General features: G+C 40.5%; 2 protein-coding genes across 3 annotated transcripts in view; one reads left to right on the top strand and one right to left on the bottom strand.

The window, feature by feature from the left end:
- Positions 1 to 1,644: 1,644 nt before the first annotated feature.
- hrh2a (histamine receptor H2a) lies at positions 1,645 to 15,456 on the bottom strand. Its single transcript, XM_037781157.1, has 5 exons — positions 15,336 to 15,456; positions 5,477 to 7,097; positions 4,224 to 4,395; positions 3,757 to 3,946; positions 1,645 to 2,085 (listed from the first exon to the last, which is right to left on the bottom strand). The coding sequence occupies exons 2-4, from the start codon at positions 6,480 to 6,482 to the stop codon at positions 3,937 to 3,939; spliced, it is 1,188 nt and encodes a 395-aa protein (XP_037637085.1). The 5' UTR covers positions 6,483 to 7,097; positions 15,336 to 15,456; the 3' UTR covers positions 1,645 to 2,085; positions 3,757 to 3,936.
- Positions 15,457 to 20,930: 5,474 nt separating this feature from the next.
- The window catches only part of LOC119494924 (dedicator of cytokinesis protein 2-like), a 120,433-nt gene continuing 118,623 nt past the window's right edge, over positions 20,931 to 22,740 (top strand). Inside the window, exons 1-2 of one of the 2 annotated variants that reach the window (XM_037781154.1) lie at positions 20,931 to 21,072; positions 21,353 to 21,706. In XM_037781154.1, the coding sequence (XP_037637082.1) occupies positions 21,664 to 21,706 (43 nt within the window). In that variant the 5' untranslated portion in view covers positions 20,931 to 21,072; positions 21,353 to 21,663. The remainder of the gene's footprint in view (positions 21,073 to 21,352; positions 21,707 to 22,740) is intronic. The other variant, XM_037781155.1, reaches the window with a different exon arrangement.

Raw genomic sequence — 22,740 nt, 5'->3', positions numbered from 1 at the left:
CGATGGAATAATACATTCTACATTTTCAAACACAGTTCTTCAGGGTTTTCTATTGACTGATCTCGGTCAAAGTTAAGCCGGCTGGAGATTGCACCGAATCAAGAAACTACTAACATCTAATCACATGGGAGAACGGGGAGTGTTGTAACACTGTCAGTCTGACCAATCAGAAAAGACCGCAGTGATGTCATCAGTATCGTACACTCCCATTTTCTTTTCGAGCTCACAGGACAAGCGGCATGTCTCTGTGAGCAACATTATGGATTTTATGACCAAAAAATGTATAAGGTAAAGTTAAATTTCTTATCAAGATTATTTTTTTCCTAGCGTTCATTGTATTGTATATACAATAGTTTACAGTTACAAGTAACAGTTTTTTCTCTAGTTTAATTTGGAGCTTTGCATTTATTCTAATTTCAAACCAGTGGGCAACGTGGTCTGAAAAGTGAAGCCAATGCGGAAGTGCCTTTAACTTGCATTCTCTCTAATAGCCAGCAGGGGGCGACTCCTCTGGTTGCAAAAAGAAGTCTCATTGTATAAAAGGCAATGAGATAATGAGCCTACTTCTCACTTGATTTATTACCTCAGTAAACATTGTAAACATGAGTTTATGGTCTCAATCACTAGTTTCAAGTCTTCTTCAATACAGCATGATGTTCATTTAGTAAATTATGGTCCTATTTAGAGTCAAATAGACCATAAAGCAGGGTATGCTTTAGGGCATGGCTACCTTGTGATTGACAGGTCGCTACCACGGCGTTGTCCGGTCTGGGAGTTGTCCATGTTTTTGTCTTAGAACTTTAACCCGTTCACACTGTGTTTTTAGTTTATGAAAGTTAATTATAACATTTTGTTCGGCAAAATGTCTTATACAGCATTCGGTTGTACTTAGCTCCACTCTCCCGTGTCACTTCTGGAGAGTAACCCTCCCTGCAGAATCCTTTGAGAGCTCCAATAGCAAAGCAGAGCCTTTTGCAGCAAATCTAACTGTAAAAGTGCTAGACGTAAGTGTCTCTTTATGACCGAGGACTGTGTATTTTGTCTCTCATATATCACATTGTAGTCAAGCGAGAGAGGGATCACTTCCTAGCACAAAGGAGGGATGGTGAGAGTAAAATCTGCAGTGAAGAAATTCCTAGTTGTTATAAATACCAAATAAATGTTTCCATGTGGTTGAATGGGTTGTAAAAACCTCCTCCATCACTTGTTTCCAGCTGACATGCAGATGGATATTATGTGCACTATTGTGTCAGTCCTCCAAGGAAATAGCTTGAAGTATGGAGAAGGTTAAGTGTTAATGTGGCAATAGTTTGAGGCAACGCGTGCTGACAGCTGTGATGAATTGTTTCCAATGTACTTGTGTTACCACTCATACAGTGTTTTCTGCATCATCCCACATGATAATCCCTATCCATATTTAACGACAGACTGTATTGCCTCCAAACATAGCAGTATATATTATATTCTTTATTTAAGCTGCCCTTTATTCGTAAAGTGTGGTTGTTTGTATTTTGGAGGAACAGAATATACCAGTTACTTTTACAGTATGATACAATACGTACATTTGCCAGCGTTATGCCACTGAATAAGCAACAGTACAGACAAAATCTGCATTCTTCAAAATAGACACATAACACATTTCAACACAGTCCACATAAAGTTTAATAAAAGTCCATTTATCAGTTTTTCCCTTCTATTCTCTAATTTTGAGAAACATCCATTTCCATTTACTTTGTCCAGGTTGAAGTTGTGATACTGTGTGTTTCCACTGGAGTGCACTCTTGAGTCAGCATAAATAATGTAGTTCATGAAATTGATGACCACCAAGTTAATCGGTTGGTCTCATTCAGTCCTCCAGAGCTTTGATACTATCCACCGTTAGTTTGAGAGCATATCAGGGCCACATGTCGCCCTGTGTGATAGTTGGATGCAGTGGAAGCTCCATCCACGTAGACACGTCATCCATTTGTTCGGTCCTGGGCGGTTAGAGGCCGGCTGTGTGTTGGTTCTTGCTGATGAGGTGTAGAGTTGCTGAGGTCCCATTTTCTCCCATTTTTGTTTGTTGAATTATGGATAGAGTGGTTGCTAACAGGTGGAGGAGACACAAATCAAAAGAGGATTCAATCACTTTGGGTGTAAAATATGCAGGGAGTAGCTCCTTCTCTGATAGAGATTAGTCAGTGCTGCATCGACAATCTCATACAAAACAGGCTTGCACTTTAAAGGGATAGTTTGGATGTTTTGAAGTGGGGTGGTATGAGGTACTTATCCATAGTCACTGTATTACTAACAGTAGAAGGCTGTTGACACGCCCGCAGTTTGGAGAAACAGACAGGAGTACCGGCACAGGAGCAAAGCAGTACAGTGCTGTGGACTGGGGCAGCAGCAAAATGTATTTTAGCCATCTAAAAGAAAGGCTCACCTAAAGTCAGTTTAAGTACGCTATATTTAGAATATTTTCACCGCTTTATCTTGCCGTCAGACAGCCCTTTTCTTCTCCTTTACGACGGGTAACTGAATTGAAAGTGAAGCTTATCTATGCTCTCTCCAAAACAGCCTGACTCCATTGACAAAAACAGTATAGAAAATATTTTAAATGTAGCGTACACTTAAACTGATATTGATTTTTGTAGGTGAGCCTTTCTTTTAGATGGCTATGTTTTGCTGCTTCCCCCGTCCACAGCAGTAAATTGCTTTGGTTCCATGCAGTAACTCTGGTCTGTTTTTCCAAACTGGGGACGTGCCAACCGTCATCTACTGTAGGTAATACACTGACTATTGATAAGTACCTCATACAACCCCACTACAAAACACCTAAACTATCCCTTTAATGTTTTAGGTCTGACCTAAAATTAAGGAGGCATGATGGGTGCTGGAGATGTGCACATACAATAATATTGTAGCACTCATAAACTGCTGTTATAGTACTTTTTAAGAAAAACTTTCTCATAGTTTATTTTTATCTGCATGTTAAAAAAATCATAATAAAAAAATAAATAATAATTTATAAAAATGATTAAATAAATAAATAATAAAATAAAATAGATTTTTGATTTGTCAGTAAATGCATTAGTAAGTTAAAGATTGAAACAAATAGATCAGAAAAAAAGTAAAACAAAATTAACAAAAGATGAATAACAATAAATTCTGTTAGCTGTAGAGAAATCCTTCCCCAATTCAAGACAGTAGTTGTAAGACGTAATGTTATCTTTCTGTCTGAGTACTGTGAGGATTTCTCCTCTTAATGACATGTCGAGGCATCATTTGTCAGTTATTTTTAACCATATCTGGCTACTGTATATCAGATATGACAAATATCATAAGACTGTGGTTATATTGGCTGACATGGCGAGTTGTGGGAAGTGTTGTTTGATGTTGCACTTTTAATGTATTTAATGTAAAAGTGTGTCACTGGTCTCAAGATTGAATACAACAATTACCAGGCAGCCTTCACAATGTATTGGTAATAACAAAGAAAAAAATACTTTTGTTGTTTTGTTGCTGTAACTAATACACACTTTACAAAGCTGCAGAGCAAACCACTTAGTCGAAACTGTTCGCAAAGTACGAACAAAACAATGAGAGCAGGATGTGAAACTAGATAATGTATCTCCTCCGTGCTGAAAGCACATTTCTTGGCCTGAGAAACATATTGCCATATGGCCTGATGCACCGTGGATGACACAGTTCATTTGTTCTGGGCCTGACCTGGTCTGTGGGGGTTATAGGGATGTCTGTGTGTGTAGATCTACTTACGTGGTGTATTATGGGTGCTTCTACTGCGGCACTGAAGGCTTCCAAATAGAGGGGGCTTTAAATCTCTGTCCGTCTTCCATCGTCTGTCTGTTGCTCTTTCTTCTTGGGCTGATGGATTCTGGTTCTTGGTCGCAACCGCAGTATTATAGTGAACGCAGCACCCACCTCACCAGCACAGGCTCAGCACGACCTGCGCTCAGATAGAGGAATGAAAGAATATATGATCGATGCAATTACATACTGAGAGTGAGGTGTCGCATAGAGCCAGCGCAATGCACTGATTAAGTTCCTTTCTCACAACAATTTGGATGTAAAGTATCACTCTGTTTAAAGCATTATATTTGATGAGATTTGAGTCATGACTCTGCATGCAATAACTCCATTGCTGACATGAACATCTCTGCATGATGTCATTTATTGTTCATGAAGCATAAAATAAGTAGCCTATATGCTGAATAATAATTCACCTTTCATTGCCATTGACATCTGTGGCGGCAGTGCCATTTGCAAATTGGATAGTTGCTGGGGCGGTCCCGCTGTTCATTTCTTGAAGCATTAAGTTTTGCTCTGTTAGACCTGCCCTGCAGGTGGCAGGGGTGTGGCCACACAGCAGCGTCACCTCTGTAAGATGGTCTCTGGCTGAGAGGGGGAGAAGGAGAATTAATAACTGGAGAACGTGGGATAATAACATGTAATGTATTCACACTGGTTGCAACATTTTGTTGTTTTGGTCAGAAATAAACGTCCAAATGATTCTGAAACTTAAGAATTGTGCAGCTTTACATGCACACTTTTCAGGTACAGTGTGTAGGATTTGGCAGCATCTAGTAGTGTGGTTGCAGATTGTAACCAACTGAGTACCCCTCTGCTCACTCCTCCCTTTCCAAGACTGCCGTAACGTGAGCTGCCGAGTGCAAAACCGTGTTAACGCCGTCCCTCGCTCAGAGGCCATCCTTACCATAATAACACTACTTTAGGAGCAACGGAAGTCAGACGGCGGCTGGCGGTACCGCGGTTTTGCACTCTGCGGCTCACGTTACCGCAGTTTCACAAGCGTGTCGGAGAACTACGGTGGCCTTAAAGTAACATAAAATAAGGAAATGCTCTCGCCAGAGCCAGTGTTTGGCTGTGTTTGTCCTTTCTGTGCTACCAACCTGTTGTCATTCCCAGGGCCTCACATACCGGCACTTTGTCACGGCCATCAGCGTGTGATACCGCCGCACAAGGCACCCTTTAGCGCCGGTATGAGACGCACCAGGCTTTCCATTAACTACAACGTAAACCCATCTGTGGCAATATTGAGGGAAAGTGCTATGGTGACTTGGTTTAAAGAGCATAAGAGACACACAGGTCAGGCGGGAGCTAAGTGGTTTTGTTGCCTAAACCTAAGCAAGTGTTTTTTGTTTAATTCACAACGATAGGCACGTTTTTACTGCGACCCAAAAGTGACGCCGAGGGGTCAGTATATGATGAGTTGGGATGAGAATTTGTTGGTGCTACTGTAGCAACATGGCGGAGCAACATGGTAGACTCCAGGAAGAGGACCCGCTCCCTATGTAGATATGAAGGGCTCATTCTAAGCTGACAAAAACACAGCGATTCTTAGTTTCAGGTGATTATACACATTAAGAAAACATAGTTATGAATATTATACTCCATTTCTGATAATAGATCCCCCAAAATGTTACACACTGTTCCTTTAGGCTCTCTACGGCTTTACCTGTTGTTGCAGAGGGAGACGGCTGCCGGCTCCTCCACCCACTGTAAGTAGGGCATCGACATCTCAGTAGATGGCTGTAGGCCGACCTGAAGTCCCTGTTGAGGGCTCCATAGAGGATCGGGTTGAGGGCTGAGTTGGCGTAACCCAGCCACAACACAATGGGAAATTCTGGTACTGTGCTGGGGTCTGGATGCTCCTTTAGGCCCAACACTGTGAACAGGATGAAATACGGCAGCCAGCACACCACAAAAGCCCCGATCACTGCTGCCAGCGTCATTGTGGCTTTGTGCTCCCGCAGAGCCACTGCTGTTACACTGGAAATCACCGTGGTACTGGTGGAAGGATTGTTCCTGCAGTTGTAGGTTGTGATGCAGGTGGGTCGGGCACTGATAATGCGTTTGGCCTGCGCCCGTGCAATGCGAAGTATTTGGAGGTAGGTCCAGCACATGGCCAGCAGAGGCAGGTAGAAAGTGAGAAGAGAGTCTGTCAGTACGTAGGGTCTGTTCAGCTCAAAACGACACTTCCCCTCTGGAGCCCAAGGCCCGTAGTTCTGCACCGTGCCGTTAACAGTGTTCCACCCCATATGAATGGGCAAGAAAGACACGGCCACAGACACCGTCCAAACACTGGCCATGGACACGGCAACTCTCCATGGCAACACCAGTGAGGCGTATCTCAGAGGCATGGTCACTGCCAGGTAGCGGTCCACGCTGATGGCCAGGAGGGTGAGGATGGAGGCGGTGCACAGCATGACGTCCATGGAGATGTAAAAGTTGCAGAAGGCCGGGCCGAGCGGCCAATCGCTGTTGAACTGGAGGAGGGCGGAGAAAGGGAGGACCAAGAGGCCGAGCAGCAAGTCAGTCACTGCCAGTGACACGATGAAGCAGTTGGTGAGGCAGCGGAGGCGACGAGAGGCGCAGACAGCCAGGCACACCAGCACGTTACCACCGATGGTCAGCAGGATGAGGAGGGACAGGATGACACCCAGCATCACTTTTGACAACATTATCGCTGGCACTTCACTGGAGACAATCTGGTGACGTCATCGCTGGAGCTTTATGTGAACCATTTGTTCTTTTCAGTTTTAAACTAGATGAGAGGTCTCGGACATTCACGTCATAAGCCTTAGGCTCACATATACTTTGAATACTCATTCAGAGTTTTTAGGTGCTTCCATTTTTGAAGGTGCATACAATCTAATCTCAATGTCTCCATGGTCAAATGAGACTTCTTGGCCACATGTGATCCTCTCTCTCTCTCTCTCTGTCTCTCTCTCTCTCTCTCTCTCTCTCTCTCTCTCTCTCTCGATATTTCCTCTGTCTTAGCTGCTAATTCACTTAACTGTTTGCTGTTCTTGCTGGGCCTGAACCACAGCTTTCAATTCCTCTGTGACTTGACCACACCAGCGTTTCCATTCACACTCATGACAATATTTATCAAAAAAGTATTGCAAGTTTGCCTCTTGACAAATGCTGCTACTGAGAATTGCAGATCAGCACTATGCTTGGCTGTTGAAATGTCTGTGATGGCTGTTAAACAGCTTTCTGTCTGTGTGGCTGATTCTTGGAAGTCCATGGCTTCACTTTGGCTTCAGCACCATCTTCTATGGCTGTAGTGACACCTAGTGGACAGAGAGGAGAAACACAGTCATCAGCACAGTATTTCCTCTAGTTTCAGATATTGCACAGCTGTGCTTACACTTACACTGATACTTCCTTTTGGTTCAGTTATAACTGTAACTTTTTAAATATTACTTTTTGATTATTTATATTTGGTAAATGATTATTTATAGTTGGTTTATTACAATCCCTGTGATAGTTTATACTAGCCTAATTTCCATACATTAAAACTATTTATGTAGCCTACAACAACCAGAACTGGATGAACATTTTAAAAACCACTAATGGATACATTCTTGTCACTCTTGTTTGACAAAATATTGAGACACAGTATTTTATCAGTGCATGGGTGTTTGTGTGTGTGGTTAGTATATCTTTGGGCATACATGGCATCTGAGCCTCTTTTTTCCATCATGGATTAATACAGTATACTAAACGCAGAGTATTCAAAATATTTTCATACAAACAGAGTCACAAACTATCATGAGGCTGGAGAATAAAAAGAAATCAAGTAAAACAAAACGGTAGTTATAAAGACAAAGTACTGACTTGGCACCAGCTTTGTAGGAGCTAGCTGATAAAAATAATAAATTAGTAGCCACTGACAGAATGATTCACAGTGTGTTGGAAAAAGATATAAAAATATGCTTTTGGAACCAGTAAACTCTGAAGACTTATGTTTAAACACTGTTTTTATTCTCTGATAAGTTTCCGGCCAAATGCGTGATGAATTTAAAACATTTATCTCGAGATTAAATGAGAATGTCTAACTTTTGCTGATCAATGGCCACTGTGGCTTCATTTGTAGCACCAGTAAAGGACTTGCTCTTGTATCTATCTTGCAAAAAATGCAAAATCTTACCAAGTATATTTGTCTAATGACTAGTCAAAATATCTCATAACACATAATATAAGAGACAATCACCTAACAAGTAACATTTCAGTGATATATAGGGACATGTTTTTAGACAATGCACCTTGAATGTCTTAATTACTGTAACAAAATACTACTTTTAAGCATTACAGGCTTAGTACGACACACAGCACTGAACACCTAATACTAGTGAAATATAGCTCAAAATTAGTTTTCACAGCTAATTTAAAGAACTCTTTGTTATCTCAAAAGGCCTAAATATTGCATCTTATTTCAAGAAATCTTACCAAGAGAATTTTATTTGTTCCATTGGATTTCTTTCTTATTACAAGCAAAAATACCTTGTATTCATTTTTTTTTCTTTTTACTTATGTGGCTTTTTTTCCAGTACATTATGTATTCTCTAGTCCCTAACCATCTCAACTAAATACCTAATCCCAACCTAAACGTAATTCTAACATTTCTATTCTAACATCAGTTCTAAAACCAAGTCTTAACCTTCAAACGGTCCTTTAAAGTAGCATAGTGATGACAAAACGTCTTAATGCAGAAATGTCCTCACTACGATGGTTTAAAACTGACATTGGTCCTCACAAGGACAGCTATACAAACACACACATTCACACACAAACTAGTTTTAGTTCTGGCTTGCATGATTGCTGATTTCTGACGGTAAAGAATTCAGTATGAGAGCACTATAGTAATAGTCAGTCCAGTCACAATTAGTATGATGTACCATTACAAGTCGTTGTCAAATGCAAAGGCATTTGTTACTATAACGTTCAGTTATTTCATGTCAGCCGTTTTCTTACAAGCAAAAATCAAGCTGTCATTTTAGACAGTCAGCTAATGGGAATTCCAATCCGTCTATAATAAAACCACGAGCCAAGACAGTAGTTTGTTTAGCGGAGGACAAGATGTGCAACTGTGTAAACAACCAGCATTGCTGAGTATCTCTGAGCAATCTGCAGCAGCTGAGAAGAAGCAAAGACTTGTTTTGGTTTTGAATATGATAAACATTTTGATGCAGCAAAGCCTTCGATGGAAGGTTTGATCTGACTTATGAGAGCAGCTCTGTCAAATATGATTAGAGTGAGTGATAATAATATAGGGCTGTCAAAGTTAATGCGATAATAACGTGTAAACGCAAATTTGTTTCAATGCCGCTAATTTCTTTAACTCAGTAACGCAACTTACAATTTTTAGGTTGTAGCAGGCTCAGTTTTAAAGCTAGAGTGAAGATACTGACATCACATGAAACTAGAACATGTCATACTAGCTTATTGACAAAGAGACTAAATAACGCTCCAAACTTATGCCAAATTTTGGCGATGAAAAACTGGCACGGACATTTTCAAAGGGGTCCCTTGACCTCTGACCTCAAGATATGTGAATGAAAATGGGTTCTATGGGTACCCACGAGTCTCCCCTTTACAGACATGCCCACTTTACGATAATCACATGCAGTTTGGGGCAAGTCATAGTCAAGTCAGCACATTGACACATTGACAGCTGTTGTTGCGTGTTGGGCTGCAGTTTGCCATGTTATGATTCGATCATATTTTCTTATGCTAAATGCAGTACCTGTGAGGATCTCTGGACAATATCTGTCATTGTTTTGTGTTGTTAATTGATAATAAATATATATATACATTTACATAAAGCAAGCATATTTGTCCACTCCCATGTTGATAAGAGTATTAAATACTTGACAAATCTCCCTTTAAGGTACATTTTGAACAGATTCAAAATGTGAGATTAATTTACGATTAATCATGATTAATTATGGGCAATTATGCGAGTAATCCAGATGAAATATTTTAATCGATTGACAGCCCTAATAATAATATTATAATAAATATAGTTAGCTAATAATGACCATAAATAATAAATAACATATGACATGTAAACATAATTTCTGCTAGCTTGTAAAGTAAATACTTTTCATGAACAACAAAACAGCAAAAATCCTTTTTCTTGTGGATATTGCATGGATATTATTATGGATATTTGTTTCTTACATAGACCTAATCGAGAGAGTTACAGAGCATTATTTGTCCTCTGTGAACTTCCTCATTAATGGCATGCCGGCATGAGTTTTTAATGTGTGCTTGGTGGAATGAGGCTAACTACTTGATAAGTGTGTGTGTGTGGAGTACATGTGTTTGCGTCAGAGGGTGGTGGGTAATGTTTGCTCGTCTATTTTCAAACACTGTAATGGATATTGGGACATTTGCCAGACTTGGTCCAGAGTCGCTCACTTATCACCTCACAGAGAGAGAGACGTAGAGAGGTGGACACGCTGGCTTCACATGAAGACAAGAAGAAAGAATATTAGACTGTATAATTAGACAAAAAAAACAAACACAGAAAGAGAGGTTTTAATTAAATCTGGGTCTAGGGAAACCAGAGCACCATCTTCTAATCTTGGCTGCTTTATTCTGTCGACACATTTCTGTCACCGACTCACTGCTTTGAACTTCATCCAGAACAAACACTGATAACACGGCCACTAACGTATGAAGTGCAGCTCTCAAATGCCCATGACATCTCGGCCTTTATATCTGACAGAACCACAGACTGACTCGCTGTGTGAGACCACACATTTCAACTGTTTTTATCATCAAAATCCATCTCTCAGTCACTTTCTTGCTTTGTCCCACACAGAAACACACACTCACTTGCTTACAGAATGAGATTTGACTCAGATCCATGGAGCCTGTGAGGAATGTCCACATATGGACATGTATTATGTTCACTAGAAGTTGTTCGAATAACCTCGTCTCAACTCTGTGACATAATATATATTAGTCTGTGTGTGTGTTCACATAGGCTATCTGCCCTCAGCCAAACGCATTAGCTCCTTTTCCCATGTTACAGTGCATGTGTGTGAGCGCATAACCATAGTCGTTTCCTGTTTATTTTTGCATAAACATTTGTGTTTTAATAAAACCTTATTAATATACAATCCTGCCTCCTCACTTCTCAAGAATTGCAAGTTAGCACAAGACGTATTTAGTACAACTAAGATGATTTACATGCATTTTTAATTTATCAAGTCTCAAGCAGTTACAGTAGAAAGTCCCAGTCAAAGTCATTCACCTTAATGTTGCAGTATGATACCCTCCATCATTCATTCAGACAGTGTGCTACTTTATTACTGACCATCTGTTTTCTCTCACAAACTTCTCATTAGTTGTCCCTAATGGAAAACAACGGCGAGTGTTACTACATCTGTATATATAATCACAGACACTCGCATGTCGCCGTGCATGCACACACTCGCAAACAACCCCAAACATACGTCTCAGTAATGGATTTTGAGGACTGTAATGGATTGTAATGACTGCTGAGTGCTGCGTGTTCCACAGGATTTAAAGGCTCCTACACTTTCAGAGGGTTTCTGCAACAGAATGCTGTTTCATGCTTTCAAGAGACGACAAAAAGGTTGCACGGGTTTGTGGTTTTGAGGACAATGCTCGAAGGGGTCATCCTGGGACAGGTCTGTCCCTGCGTAACACCCAACAGTTGGTGGACATATTAAGTGGTTGATTTTAAGGAGCTCCTAGACAGCTCCCTTTTCCTCGTCTCCTATCTTCCAGCTCAAGAGCGATGCAAATGAGCTGGAGAGGCTTCATTCGGCCCCATCGAGACCTTCCATTACTCAGTAAGTGGTCTGGTGAAAAGAGCCCAATTTGAGTATTGAGATGAAAGGCGGGTAGAAAAAGAGCTTGGAACAGTGGCTCTTTACCAGACACGGTCTGAGCTCGGAGATGAGTTATGAGGTTATTTACCTCTCAGCTGGGACTCGCTTCTTGATTTGAGATTCTCCAAATACCAAGTGTTCATTCTGTGACCATTTTTTTTTTTTACCAGCCAGATGTGATTTTTTAAAAAACAAAATAAACAGATAAGGCTTTTCTTAAGCCCAATTATAAACCAAAGTAAACACGTCACAAATGCAAAGCAATGTGTTTGAATATGTTTACACAGAGTCAGGAAATTGATTCATTCTCACATCAGCTCTGAATTGTCAGCAGGGTGTGAAATTAACTATTTTTGTGCGTTTGCTGCAGACTAATTGCAGAAACAGGAAATAACTAATTTATTCATTCACCCTTTCATTCAAGCTCAATCACAGTCAGCGTATCTGCCACCTAATGGTTGGTAGGAGGTATTGCAGTGTCCCAAGATGACTCACTAAAACCACTTGCCTCGTCTCTGCAATGCTGCTGAAATGTGTGGAGGGCTTTTACTGTGCTGCGAGTACACACAGTGACACCGTGCACTTCTCAGATCACATAATTTTTCGGTAGTGGTTGGTCAACTGCAGACTGGTGGTCAAAAGATTATAGATACACATGAGAGTGATACCGGCTATCTGAGGATTATTCTGCAATATTCTGAACTTTTTTAGCAGAGATGTAGATTGTTTATTCTAGATTTAATATACGTAAAAGAACAGCAAGAAATTGTTAATAAACATTTAATTAGTGAGGACTGTCATACTGAAAAGGCCAACAGATGTTGAAAGCAACTTTTGTCCCTGCATCAGAGCAACGTAATGCAATCAGACATCTGAATGCTTCATTTATCCTAATCTAATTCAATTGAGCAAAAATACTTGGCTCACTCACTTCCTCTGCTTTTGCAAAGCGATCTATAGCCGTCTTCATTTTTCTGAAAGTGCCGACGCCTGCGTGTGTGTTTGTGGATGTGAGTGTGTGTGTGTCTTCCTGTTTGTCTTTGTGTTTGTCCTTGACAGAAAGACCCGGAGAGAGAGAGGGGGAAGTGGTCTGGGATGGTGGGTTGCTTGGTAACAGTTGTGTGAGACTTGAACAGCGGAGGGAAGCTGGGGAATCTTGACGAAGCGTGAAAATGAAACACACCGAGCGACAGACGTGAGGGCAGGCAGGTACACAGATGATGGAGGCGGGGGGGGGGGAGCAGACGCATGAAATATGCATAGAAACTACCAGCATGCATTGCTGTGTCACAGACAAACAAGTTCAGGTCACATGGGGGTAGCGGTTGCCCTCAATATGTCAGTCATGCCTTCACTGCACCTGTTATGTCAACATTACAGCTTCCATGTACATGTACATGTGGTCCTTCAACTTAATAGATGTTAGTAGACAGACATTGAGACGTTTGTAAGAAAAACACACACTCGCACAGGTCCAGAATCATCAAACACATTTCCTGTCTTATCTTACAGACGTACTTTCTATTTAAATAGGGAACTGCTCAGCATCACGTACAGTTCCCTGACCTAGTCATGACACTTAACCACATCCTCTGATTCTTCTGGTGGCTGCGTCGGCTGATACATACATTGCAGATTGACTTTCGTTGCTCACTTGGGTTAACCTTCCCAGTTTGAGCTCTATGAGTAATGATTTGCAACATTTTTGCTGTAATACATTTTGCTATTCTTTAGGCTACTGCCATCTAACTATAAAGCAAGGAATCTCTCTCCGTCTGTATGCATATTATTCACATATCTCGAGAACCGCTCATTGGATCTACTTCACACTTGGCAGGTGCATTGCTCAGGGCCCAAGGGAGTCTCGGATCTTTTTTTTCCCTGGATTTTGTGGGGTCAAGACAAATCTATCTATTTCCACCATTTTGAATTTTGTCCAAATCTGATTTTTCTGCTACTCCTCCTACAAATTTTGAGCAATTATCACCAAATTTGGTACAGATCATCTCTGGACCAAGCTGGAAAAAGTTCCTTTTTTTGGATTTTTGCTATAGCTGGCCCTCAAAATTAGCTAAAAAACACTGTGGGCAGGGCTCATATTACAAAAAAAATGTCATATCTCCTGAACGCTTTGTGCTATTTGGACCACATTTGATGGACATACGTAGATATGACTTCTGAGTGTTTGTGGCAAATTGTGGTGCCATTTGGCCAATGGGTGTAACTGTAGCAGCATCATCTATCTAAATAAAAAGGAATCTCTGTCTGTGTATGTAAGCTATATACAACTGTCCTTCGCATATCTCGTGAACCGTTCATCCACTCAACTTCACACTTGGCGGGTACAAACAACCATACCACGGTTCTCAACAACGCTGCAAGCAGCACTTCTGGGGGCCAAGCAATCGGCCCGTAATAATAATGCTTTAGTGCCAGTTCATAAAAGATGTTACATTTCTTGTTTTAAATATCTGATGTCAGATAGTACTTCTCCAGGAGAAATATGTTTTTTTTTTAGCTTTAGCAGTGAAAACCACAATTTCGTAACATATAAAATAGAGAGCACCGGCTCCAGAAACTCAAACTTTTATCAACATAAATAAGATCCCACAGTGCCTGCCAGATTATTTGAGTAATCTCTCAGGAGGGCACAGCAGGAAAACCACAATGAGCATTTCTTTTCTTGAAACATAAATTAATGACAAAATCATGGATCTTGTGAATTGCTACTCTAAATAAAATGAAATTCTCTTGGAGGTCTTTATTAGTTTTAATTTTGATCAGATTTTCCCAGTAGAGTGGGGGACTATCATCATTATATTCAGACTGTGAGCGAGTCAGAGAAGTCTTATCATAATGAACCATTCATATCTGCTAATTTGACACCCATTGTGCCGAAGTACAAGGAAATGAGCAAAGAAACACCATCTCCTCTGCATTTTTCTGGTCTGAGTATTATGTTATTTCTCTCTATCTTTCTTCACGTCTATCTATGTGTGAGAATCTATCTGTTTATCTACATGTCTGTCTGGTTGATGTGTTTCTATGGCAATTCACACTCTATTTGTTTTACAATAGGAAACACGGAAAGGTGAAGTTCAAATGTAGAACTACAAAATTTGACATGGAGCAACTTGTGAAAGATAAATTACACACGCACACTATAATCTCACTTCCGCATTTTCAGTACTGATTAAATGACCCCTATGTATATTTGTCATTGTGCAGAGTTCACATGCTCCCACCAGGCTCAGCGTTGACTCAGTTCAACTCTCCACAACCACAAAACCTATGAATTTGAATCTATAAGCTTTATAACCACAATTACAAAATAAGAAATAAATTGTCAAACATTCAGAGCAGGAGCTAATGAGTGTTCAGGACAGAGGTCGTATGTCATTAACCACACACATACTCATTATCTAAATTATATCTCTATCTCTATCTTTTACTTGATGACCATGATTTTCCTCTAATCTTGTTTGGCTGCTGAAATGCATCCCAGTAAATCAATGCAGACTTAGAGCAAATATTGAGTCAAACTTAATTAAGCTGTTACACCACAAACACAGCTGGATGGTTTTCACACACAACTCATTCAAATTTAATGACACATTAAGTATATTTCAGCAAGTATAAAGTAGGAATTGATCAACTCACCTCAGTGCTGCTCTTCCTTTTCTGAGAACATCTGCCCCCGCTACTCTGCTCTGCTCCCTGAGAGTCTCGCTCACGAAGTGTGTGCATAAAGAGTGTGTACTGTAAGTGTGTGTGGAAAGGAGAGGAGAGAGAGAAAGTGAGGGAGCACCAGAGACTCGCTCACAGCTCTCTCTCTCTCTCTTTCTCTCTCTCTCTCTTTCTCTTTCACTCTCTGTGTCTCCTCCTATTATTCTTCTCTATGACTTTAGGGTAATTTGCTTTTGAAATTATTTTAATAGCTCCCCCATTCTCTTATCATGCCTTCTAACTTGCTTGTGCCAGCTGCTGCGATAAAGCGGCAACAAAAGTGTTGCCTTTGGAGACTGGGCTGAATAATCCAAGCAACCTGTTGCATTCAGGCTTAATGGAATCGCTGGCAAATAAGTCCAGTTTGTAGTGGGCAGAGACACAGGAAGGCATGGTATCCATGCATGCATCATTTCCTGTCTTTTTAAGATTTTTTTATGTCTCATGCTGACACAAATAGGCTGCTCTCTAAACTTTAAACCGTTTAATAATTCTTTAGAGCTTCATGGATGGATGGCTTTTGGGTAAATCTATGAGAACTGGCACTAGTTTCTCTGGCGTGATGTCAATGACCCGATAGGTCACAAAGATTTCTAAATTAATCTCTCTATTTCTGGTGCAGCAGCCTTTTACTCAGCCTTTGTATCTACTTTCCATGTGCTTTGGCTCCTGACGTGGCTTCTCTATCATTTCCTATGTCAATTCATCTTCTGGGCTGCAGCAGGCTAACATTCATAACTCATTATCGCGTCTCTTTTCATAACCTTTGTCCGTTTTTTTGCCTCCCTTTTCCTTATCATCTCCGTCTGTCTTTGGCTCTGTCTCAGTTGGCCTTGTTCATATCTTAGCTGGAGCTGAATTATATCTTTTTGTGCCTTTTCTGTCCCTCTGCCTGCTGTCTCTTTTTATCCCTTCATCTGTGTATCGCTTCATCTCTTGTTATATCAGCCTGTTCACTTTTTTCTTTCCAGCCACCTTTTAAGCTCCACCCTTCTTTCTCCTTGTGTCAGCAACAAGGTTCCAGTTGTGTTCCACTACACACAACTATGCGATAACATATCTTTCTTTATCATTATTTCTTTCTTCTCACCTTCTTTCTTTATCTACCTGCCTGTCTTTCTCTCACTCTCCCATTCTGAGGCACACAAACTCTGTCACTTATTTTCAAGTGTCACCTCCAACCCTTGCACATTAATGTTTCTAAGCTCAACTTTCTGTCAGTGTTGAAATCCACAGTGTGTTGACAAGCTCTGTTTCCATAACAACATACCCTCAGATGTTTTCTGAGCTGGTGGAGATACCTGATTGGCGCTCCCACCTCTGGGTCGACAGTGCGATGTCTTTTTATGTCTTCTAATTAACACCATAGTTGGGTGTTCCTTGGCTGTGACGCCTTTGGGCCACAGCGTTCCCATGCAAGGCAGAGTAAGGAAAGGGACCAGTTTATTTAAACTGGTAGTGTGAAAAAGGCAGTTGGCAGTGATACCTCAAATTCCATTAGCATTGTAATATAAATCTGTATTATGGGAAGTTAAACCACAGCTCCTTGTCTAGGTCAACAGTGTTTAAAATATGCCATATCTTGATAAGATAAGATGAGGAAATGCCAGGGGAATAAAACAAAAAATGACTAATGATTTAGAACTCTATACCACCCTCTGTCGGATCTGCTAAGTAATGACGTCATTTCTCAGGAAATCAGCCATTTGTTCGGTGTGTTAGCTGCAGGCAAACAGGCAAGACAAATTTGGCCAATAAATCAATTACTGATGTTACATATGAGGATGGAGGGAAAAAAACCTGTCTAAATCCAAATGCTTCTCAAATGAAAACTGGCAAATGGCATTTTAAAGCAACAAGCTATAGGGCTGCATGGTGGTGCAGCGGTTACTGCGCTGTCGCCGCAGCAAGTGGGTCGTAAATTCAAACCTGGCTTGGGGCCCTTCTGTGTGGAGTTTGCATGTTCTCCCCGTGCTAGCGTGGGTTTCCTCCAGGTTCTCTGGCTTCCTCCCACAGTCCAAAGACATGCAGGTTAATTGTTGACTCTAAACTGCCCGTGGGTGTGAATGTGAGTGTGAATGGTTGTCTGTCTCTATGTGTCAGCCCTGTGATAGTATTTTTCAATATATTTTTTCATCAGCCTCATACCTGTGGCATCTCAACTACCAGTTCCACTTGTTAGTAGTACTTCTTACGGCAGATACCAGAATTTTCCTACTGGTTATTTTATAATCTATAGGTAATATGACATAGGCCTGGCAGAGTTTTAAACTAGTTGCATCCAGTGGGGCAACCTCTGGGGTCTGGGAAGTGAAGCCAATTGCTGTCCTCTCTATAATGGTGGTGATGACAGGACCCATGACAGAAAATTACAACTAAATAATACTGTAGATTTTTCTTCAGCATTTTAGTGGAAGCTAATATTAATGTGTGGTGAAAGCTCGGCTCTTCAAACGTCCAGTTTGGACAGCCTCATTGGTTGAGCGCCAACCTGCAAAGCAGACTTTTATATTATAAGTGCTACTTTGATTGTCCAATATAGGCAGATTGAAAATGTTAAGGACATAGGAGAATGGTCACACTACCTTTATTTACTGTTCTTGGGTTTAGCTTTCCACGCTGTCCTGTTGGACTGATTTAAGTCATCCAGATTTTAACTCAGGGAAAATTTATCTCAAGTTAGACTCAAGTTATTCTTTAACGCTAGGGTTATAGAAATGTCTTAAGAGGATTAGAGATTAACTTTTGTAAAATAGTTCTTAAAGGTGCCAAAAGTTGAGTGTTACTCACCAAAAAGCATTGTGTGTATCCTTAAAGCTCTAACACAGCCATTCCCAAAGACTGCATTTTTGGACCCACAGGTGGGTTGTAAGAGGTTTTATTAAGGTCACCAAATAAAGAATTTCTTCCAGTCTTTTAACATTTATATCTGCAGTACACATTTGAGCCACATGAGGGAGCCTGAATGTTTGTTTTGTTCTGATAATTGTAGCCTACTTTGAATCGAATATGAAAGACGAGTATAATATTCTGTTTGTTTTACTGATGAGACCTGCAGGATAGTAACTGGGTGCATCAAAACAACCCCCGTACTCTGCCTTTATGCCCTCTCTGGCATCGCTCCCCCTGACTTTCGCAGAGCAGTCATCACAAAAGCCGAGCGCACAAAGCAGGTCAAACCAGGCACTCACTTCATGAGCACCCCACTGCCCAGAAACGGCTCAGCTCCAGGAGCAGTTTCCTGGACACCACTAAAGTTCTGGAGACCACCCCAACCGATGCCAGGATTACTGAATGGCAGAACCAGTGGAACAGCCTTGGCAGCCAGACAACCCAATGGATGGAGAGAGGCATCACCACAGATGAATGCCTCAATTCCGGCCACGATCAACCTTGGGCTGTCTGGAAAACACTGAACCGCCTGCGGGCCAGCGAAGGACGCTGCAAGGTGTCCATGAAGAAATGGAAAATAACAACTTCCCATGCATGTGTGTGTGGCGAATCCCAAACCATGGAACACATCATGAGATGTAGCCAAGCTACACAATGTACCAAAGATGACCTGGCCGAACCTGGCTGGTTTACCTGTTCAAGAGAATATAAGGTGATGTGGAAAAGGCAGTAAAAATGGCCAGGAACGTTCATTTATGCACAAATTCGCTCTTCTAATGATTTAAAGATGAGGCCTGTTGTGAATTGGGTCGCAATGCTTTGTCATTTTTAAAAAGTGGGTCTCCTGAAAAAAAGTTTGGGAAACACTGCTCTAACAAACATTTTGAATGCATTCCCTTCCTCATGAAACATTTGAAAAGCTCATTTTTAAGTAATTTAAATCCTGCATTATTTACATCCATGTTTACTTGCTAGGAGTGTTATTCTTCCCTGTCGCATGCACCTGCATGAGATAGACAAACAGCTCCATAGCGCTATTAGAGGTCAAAAACTCCACAGGGAACCTTTCATTCAGGTTGTCATGCTGATGATAAAACCTGTCACGAGTGAAGGATGATTTTTAGTTTATAAAAGGAGTGTTTGAATGCAAAATGTTACCATCTAATCCATAATATAGTAAAAGTCCACTTGACCATTTAAGAGTGTTGTGCATAATCATAACTAAGGGAGTGGTCAGTAATAATCATAGGTTCTACAGTATGTGTTATGGATGGCTGCTGCCAGTTGTTATTAGCTGCGTCCAAAATCACATACTGTGCACTACATACCCAATATGTGTACTATCAACATACTATTGTGTGAATAAACAGTAGTATGTTTTCGGACACAGTGAGCAGTAATTTACATCGTCACTTCCTGAGAGCCTCTTTGCCTTGGTGACTGTAACCATGGTAACCCGTGCCAACCTCCTGTGATCAAAACGATGAGAATCAAAGTCTGAAACTAATTGAAAAACTAAATAGGGAATGGGAAAGTCGGCCATTTTTGGAGGATAAAGGGTAAGGCAGCCATCTGCTGGCTTTTTACTGCAAGTGTCAAAAGATAACACTAAACACTGCATAGTGAATAAGATTCAAAAGCTGAATTGTAGTATATATAGCATACAGTCAGACACAAAGATAACGTTATGGGTTTCATTTTGCACGATACTGGTAGATTAATTATGCAGTCTTAGCTGACGTTTTGTTAGTATTCAGTTAACATAACATTAACTAGCTTATCTTTGTCCGGATGATTGTGTAGTTGTCATTCGGCTTGTAGATCTTAATGTACATATCTGTTTGTAAACTGGACATCGGCCTCCAAAGATGAACATATTTTGAACTGCTGACAGGTGTTCACTAATGCAAAAACAAATCAGGGACCGTAATGGGTGGCACACTGTCGAGCAAAACAAAGCAAATTCAGAAACGACTTAACACCTACATTATTTTATATATTTTCGCTATCTTTACTGTGTTTGGTGAAATCAAACAGCTGGAGTCCAGATGCTGTTTGAGCTGCTGTTGTGTTTCTGCTTACTGAAGAGACACAAATAAGCACTCTCAAGCTGATGACAATTTGCTGCATGCAGGATCACAGCTGCAGTCCTTCATGTTGTTTTTCAACTACCTGAGTGGAAAGACGAATATCCAATGAATTTAATATTCTTGTTGTAAACAAAATAGAGAAAATATGAATGCTGAACACCTGTTGCGCGACAGCTCTAGCAACAACAGTAAGACAGATTATCATCATCACCGTCTCTGGAATTGTCCAATGTTTCAAAAGACAAAGATTTTTCATAAAGTCAGAGATTGGTAATCAGATGACAAACACCCTGTATTACAAATTCAAGATTTGTTGTTGTTTTACTGATGACCAGCCCACACAAATGTCATTTACTGAACCTGAATTAGAGAAAATTTGCTATAATATGTGTATTTATAATAAGTTATCCCTTTTTTTTAATAGTAAATTCTTGTAACATATGATATAAGCATTTTACATTCATCATTTTTGAAAAAGATCTTTTGGAAACATCCAATTAATACTGTCTGGTCTGATCATGGTGATTTCTGCAGTCTTTCTTGTTGTGTAGGTATAGGAGAGAACTGGTGAGGACAAAGCAGGATTCAGGTGGAGTCATCTATACAGGAACTCAACATCAAGCAGTGATGCTACGTCTTCAAACACTTTGGACTTCACAAGCTTGAAGGATGATGCACAAAGAGACGAGGTGAGGGTACACAGTGTGAGCTGGCAGACTATCGATTGAAGTTAACGGTTCAATGACTCTGTACACCGTGTGGTTTCCAGTAATGAAGTTCAGATTTGAGAATAGGTCACTAATATAACCTGATTTCTATCACATTTTATAACATATGCATCTTAAACAAAAACATGTTCAGGCCCTCTTCTGCTCTAATGAGAAGTTGTGGGTAATTTTGCACACTATATATATCACGGTTCAACCCTTCTGTAACAGGAAACATTTTTTACATCCAATTATAATACAGATAAATAGGCCAATCCACGAAGTCCAAATGAGCAAAATGGAGACTTCACACACTGCGCAGGCCTGTGGGCTCTGTAGGGCTCCACCTTGTTGTACTCACTCACTTCCCCTTAACGGCCTGAAGTAAAGGAAGAGAGGAGAGACAGAAGAGGAAGAGAGGCGAGGGGGGATGGGCCTGTTGCTTTCATTTAAAGTAAAAAAAAAATACAGAAGTGAGAAGTTTAGCAGACACCCTTTTAAAACACACAGAGAGAAATAGTTGGTGAGTCCGAAAGACAGGATCCAGAATAGAGCGTTGGGCTGCATGCAGTCATGGCTCCTTGGACGAGGACCAACGTGGAGCGGTACGGTGTAGGTAAGTCAGTAGGTGCTCACTTTTGTGTGTCTTTGTGTACGTGTAAATGCACATACATGTTGCTATAGTGTCTCTCTGCTTAGACGTGATGGTAAACTATCCATGCTGTAAATAAGAAAGAGAAAAATAGATGCTCATCACTTCCTGCTTAACAGGATGTGAGCAGGTGCTAACTGCCTCACACAACTTCAGGATGTACACACCAGATGTAATTCCCCCAAAAGAACTAAAATCCTAGAAATCATATTCACCATTTACCTTCAATGCAACAGAATTTATGAGAGCTACAGTGGATTGTGTGGGGGATAAAATCGTAAACAAAATTACCATACATCCTAAACTAATGGAGAAATGAGTGGCAGTTAGCAGGCAATCTTTATGCATTACACATTATGCAGCGCATAAATACAGAAGCAGGAAGATTAATAATTCTCGGAAATGACAGTTTTAGGTGTGGAAAAATTGATTTTGGCACCAGGAACAAATCCTAGACGGTTAAAGCGTAACTTCTCAGTACAATCTGTATCTTATCTGGTATGTGGGTTGAATATGGCCGAGTTGATCAGCATGTGTTTCTGTTAGATATGCGAGACGGACACAAACTTAGCAAGAATACAGATTTATGGCTTCTAATACAGAAAGCAGAGATTCACTGGCCTGTTGCAGACGATGCATTGATTCATCAGTTACTTCGGCATATAGTTTGCATTGTTGAAAGTGAGTGAAAACAATTAATTTTTTAAGTTGTTCTACCGCTTTATATAAAAAGAGTCATGTTGGAAATGGCAATGAATTTATATAAGCCATTTTGAATCAGTTTCTAATGAGATTACTCAATGAAGTGCTGTTTATCTACTGTATCTAGACTGAATATCTTCCTGCTCTGTGTTAGACTACAACACAGGAAGTGGAGGAAGAAGGAGGGACATATATTCTTTTTGCTTTGAAGTCGTACATCTAAATACTGTAGAAACCACATCATGTTATGAACCGTACACACACATATACGTTTACATTTTTGAAAGATTTATATA

Source organism: Sebastes umbrosus, chromosome 9, assembly GCF_015220745.1.
Source record: "Sebastes umbrosus isolate fSebUmb1 chromosome 9, fSebUmb1.pri, whole genome shotgun sequence".
Classification (NCBI taxonomy): domain Eukaryota; kingdom Metazoa; phylum Chordata; class Actinopteri; order Perciformes; family Sebastidae; genus Sebastes; species Sebastes umbrosus.
This window is presented reverse-complemented; position numbering and strand designations above follow the sequence as displayed.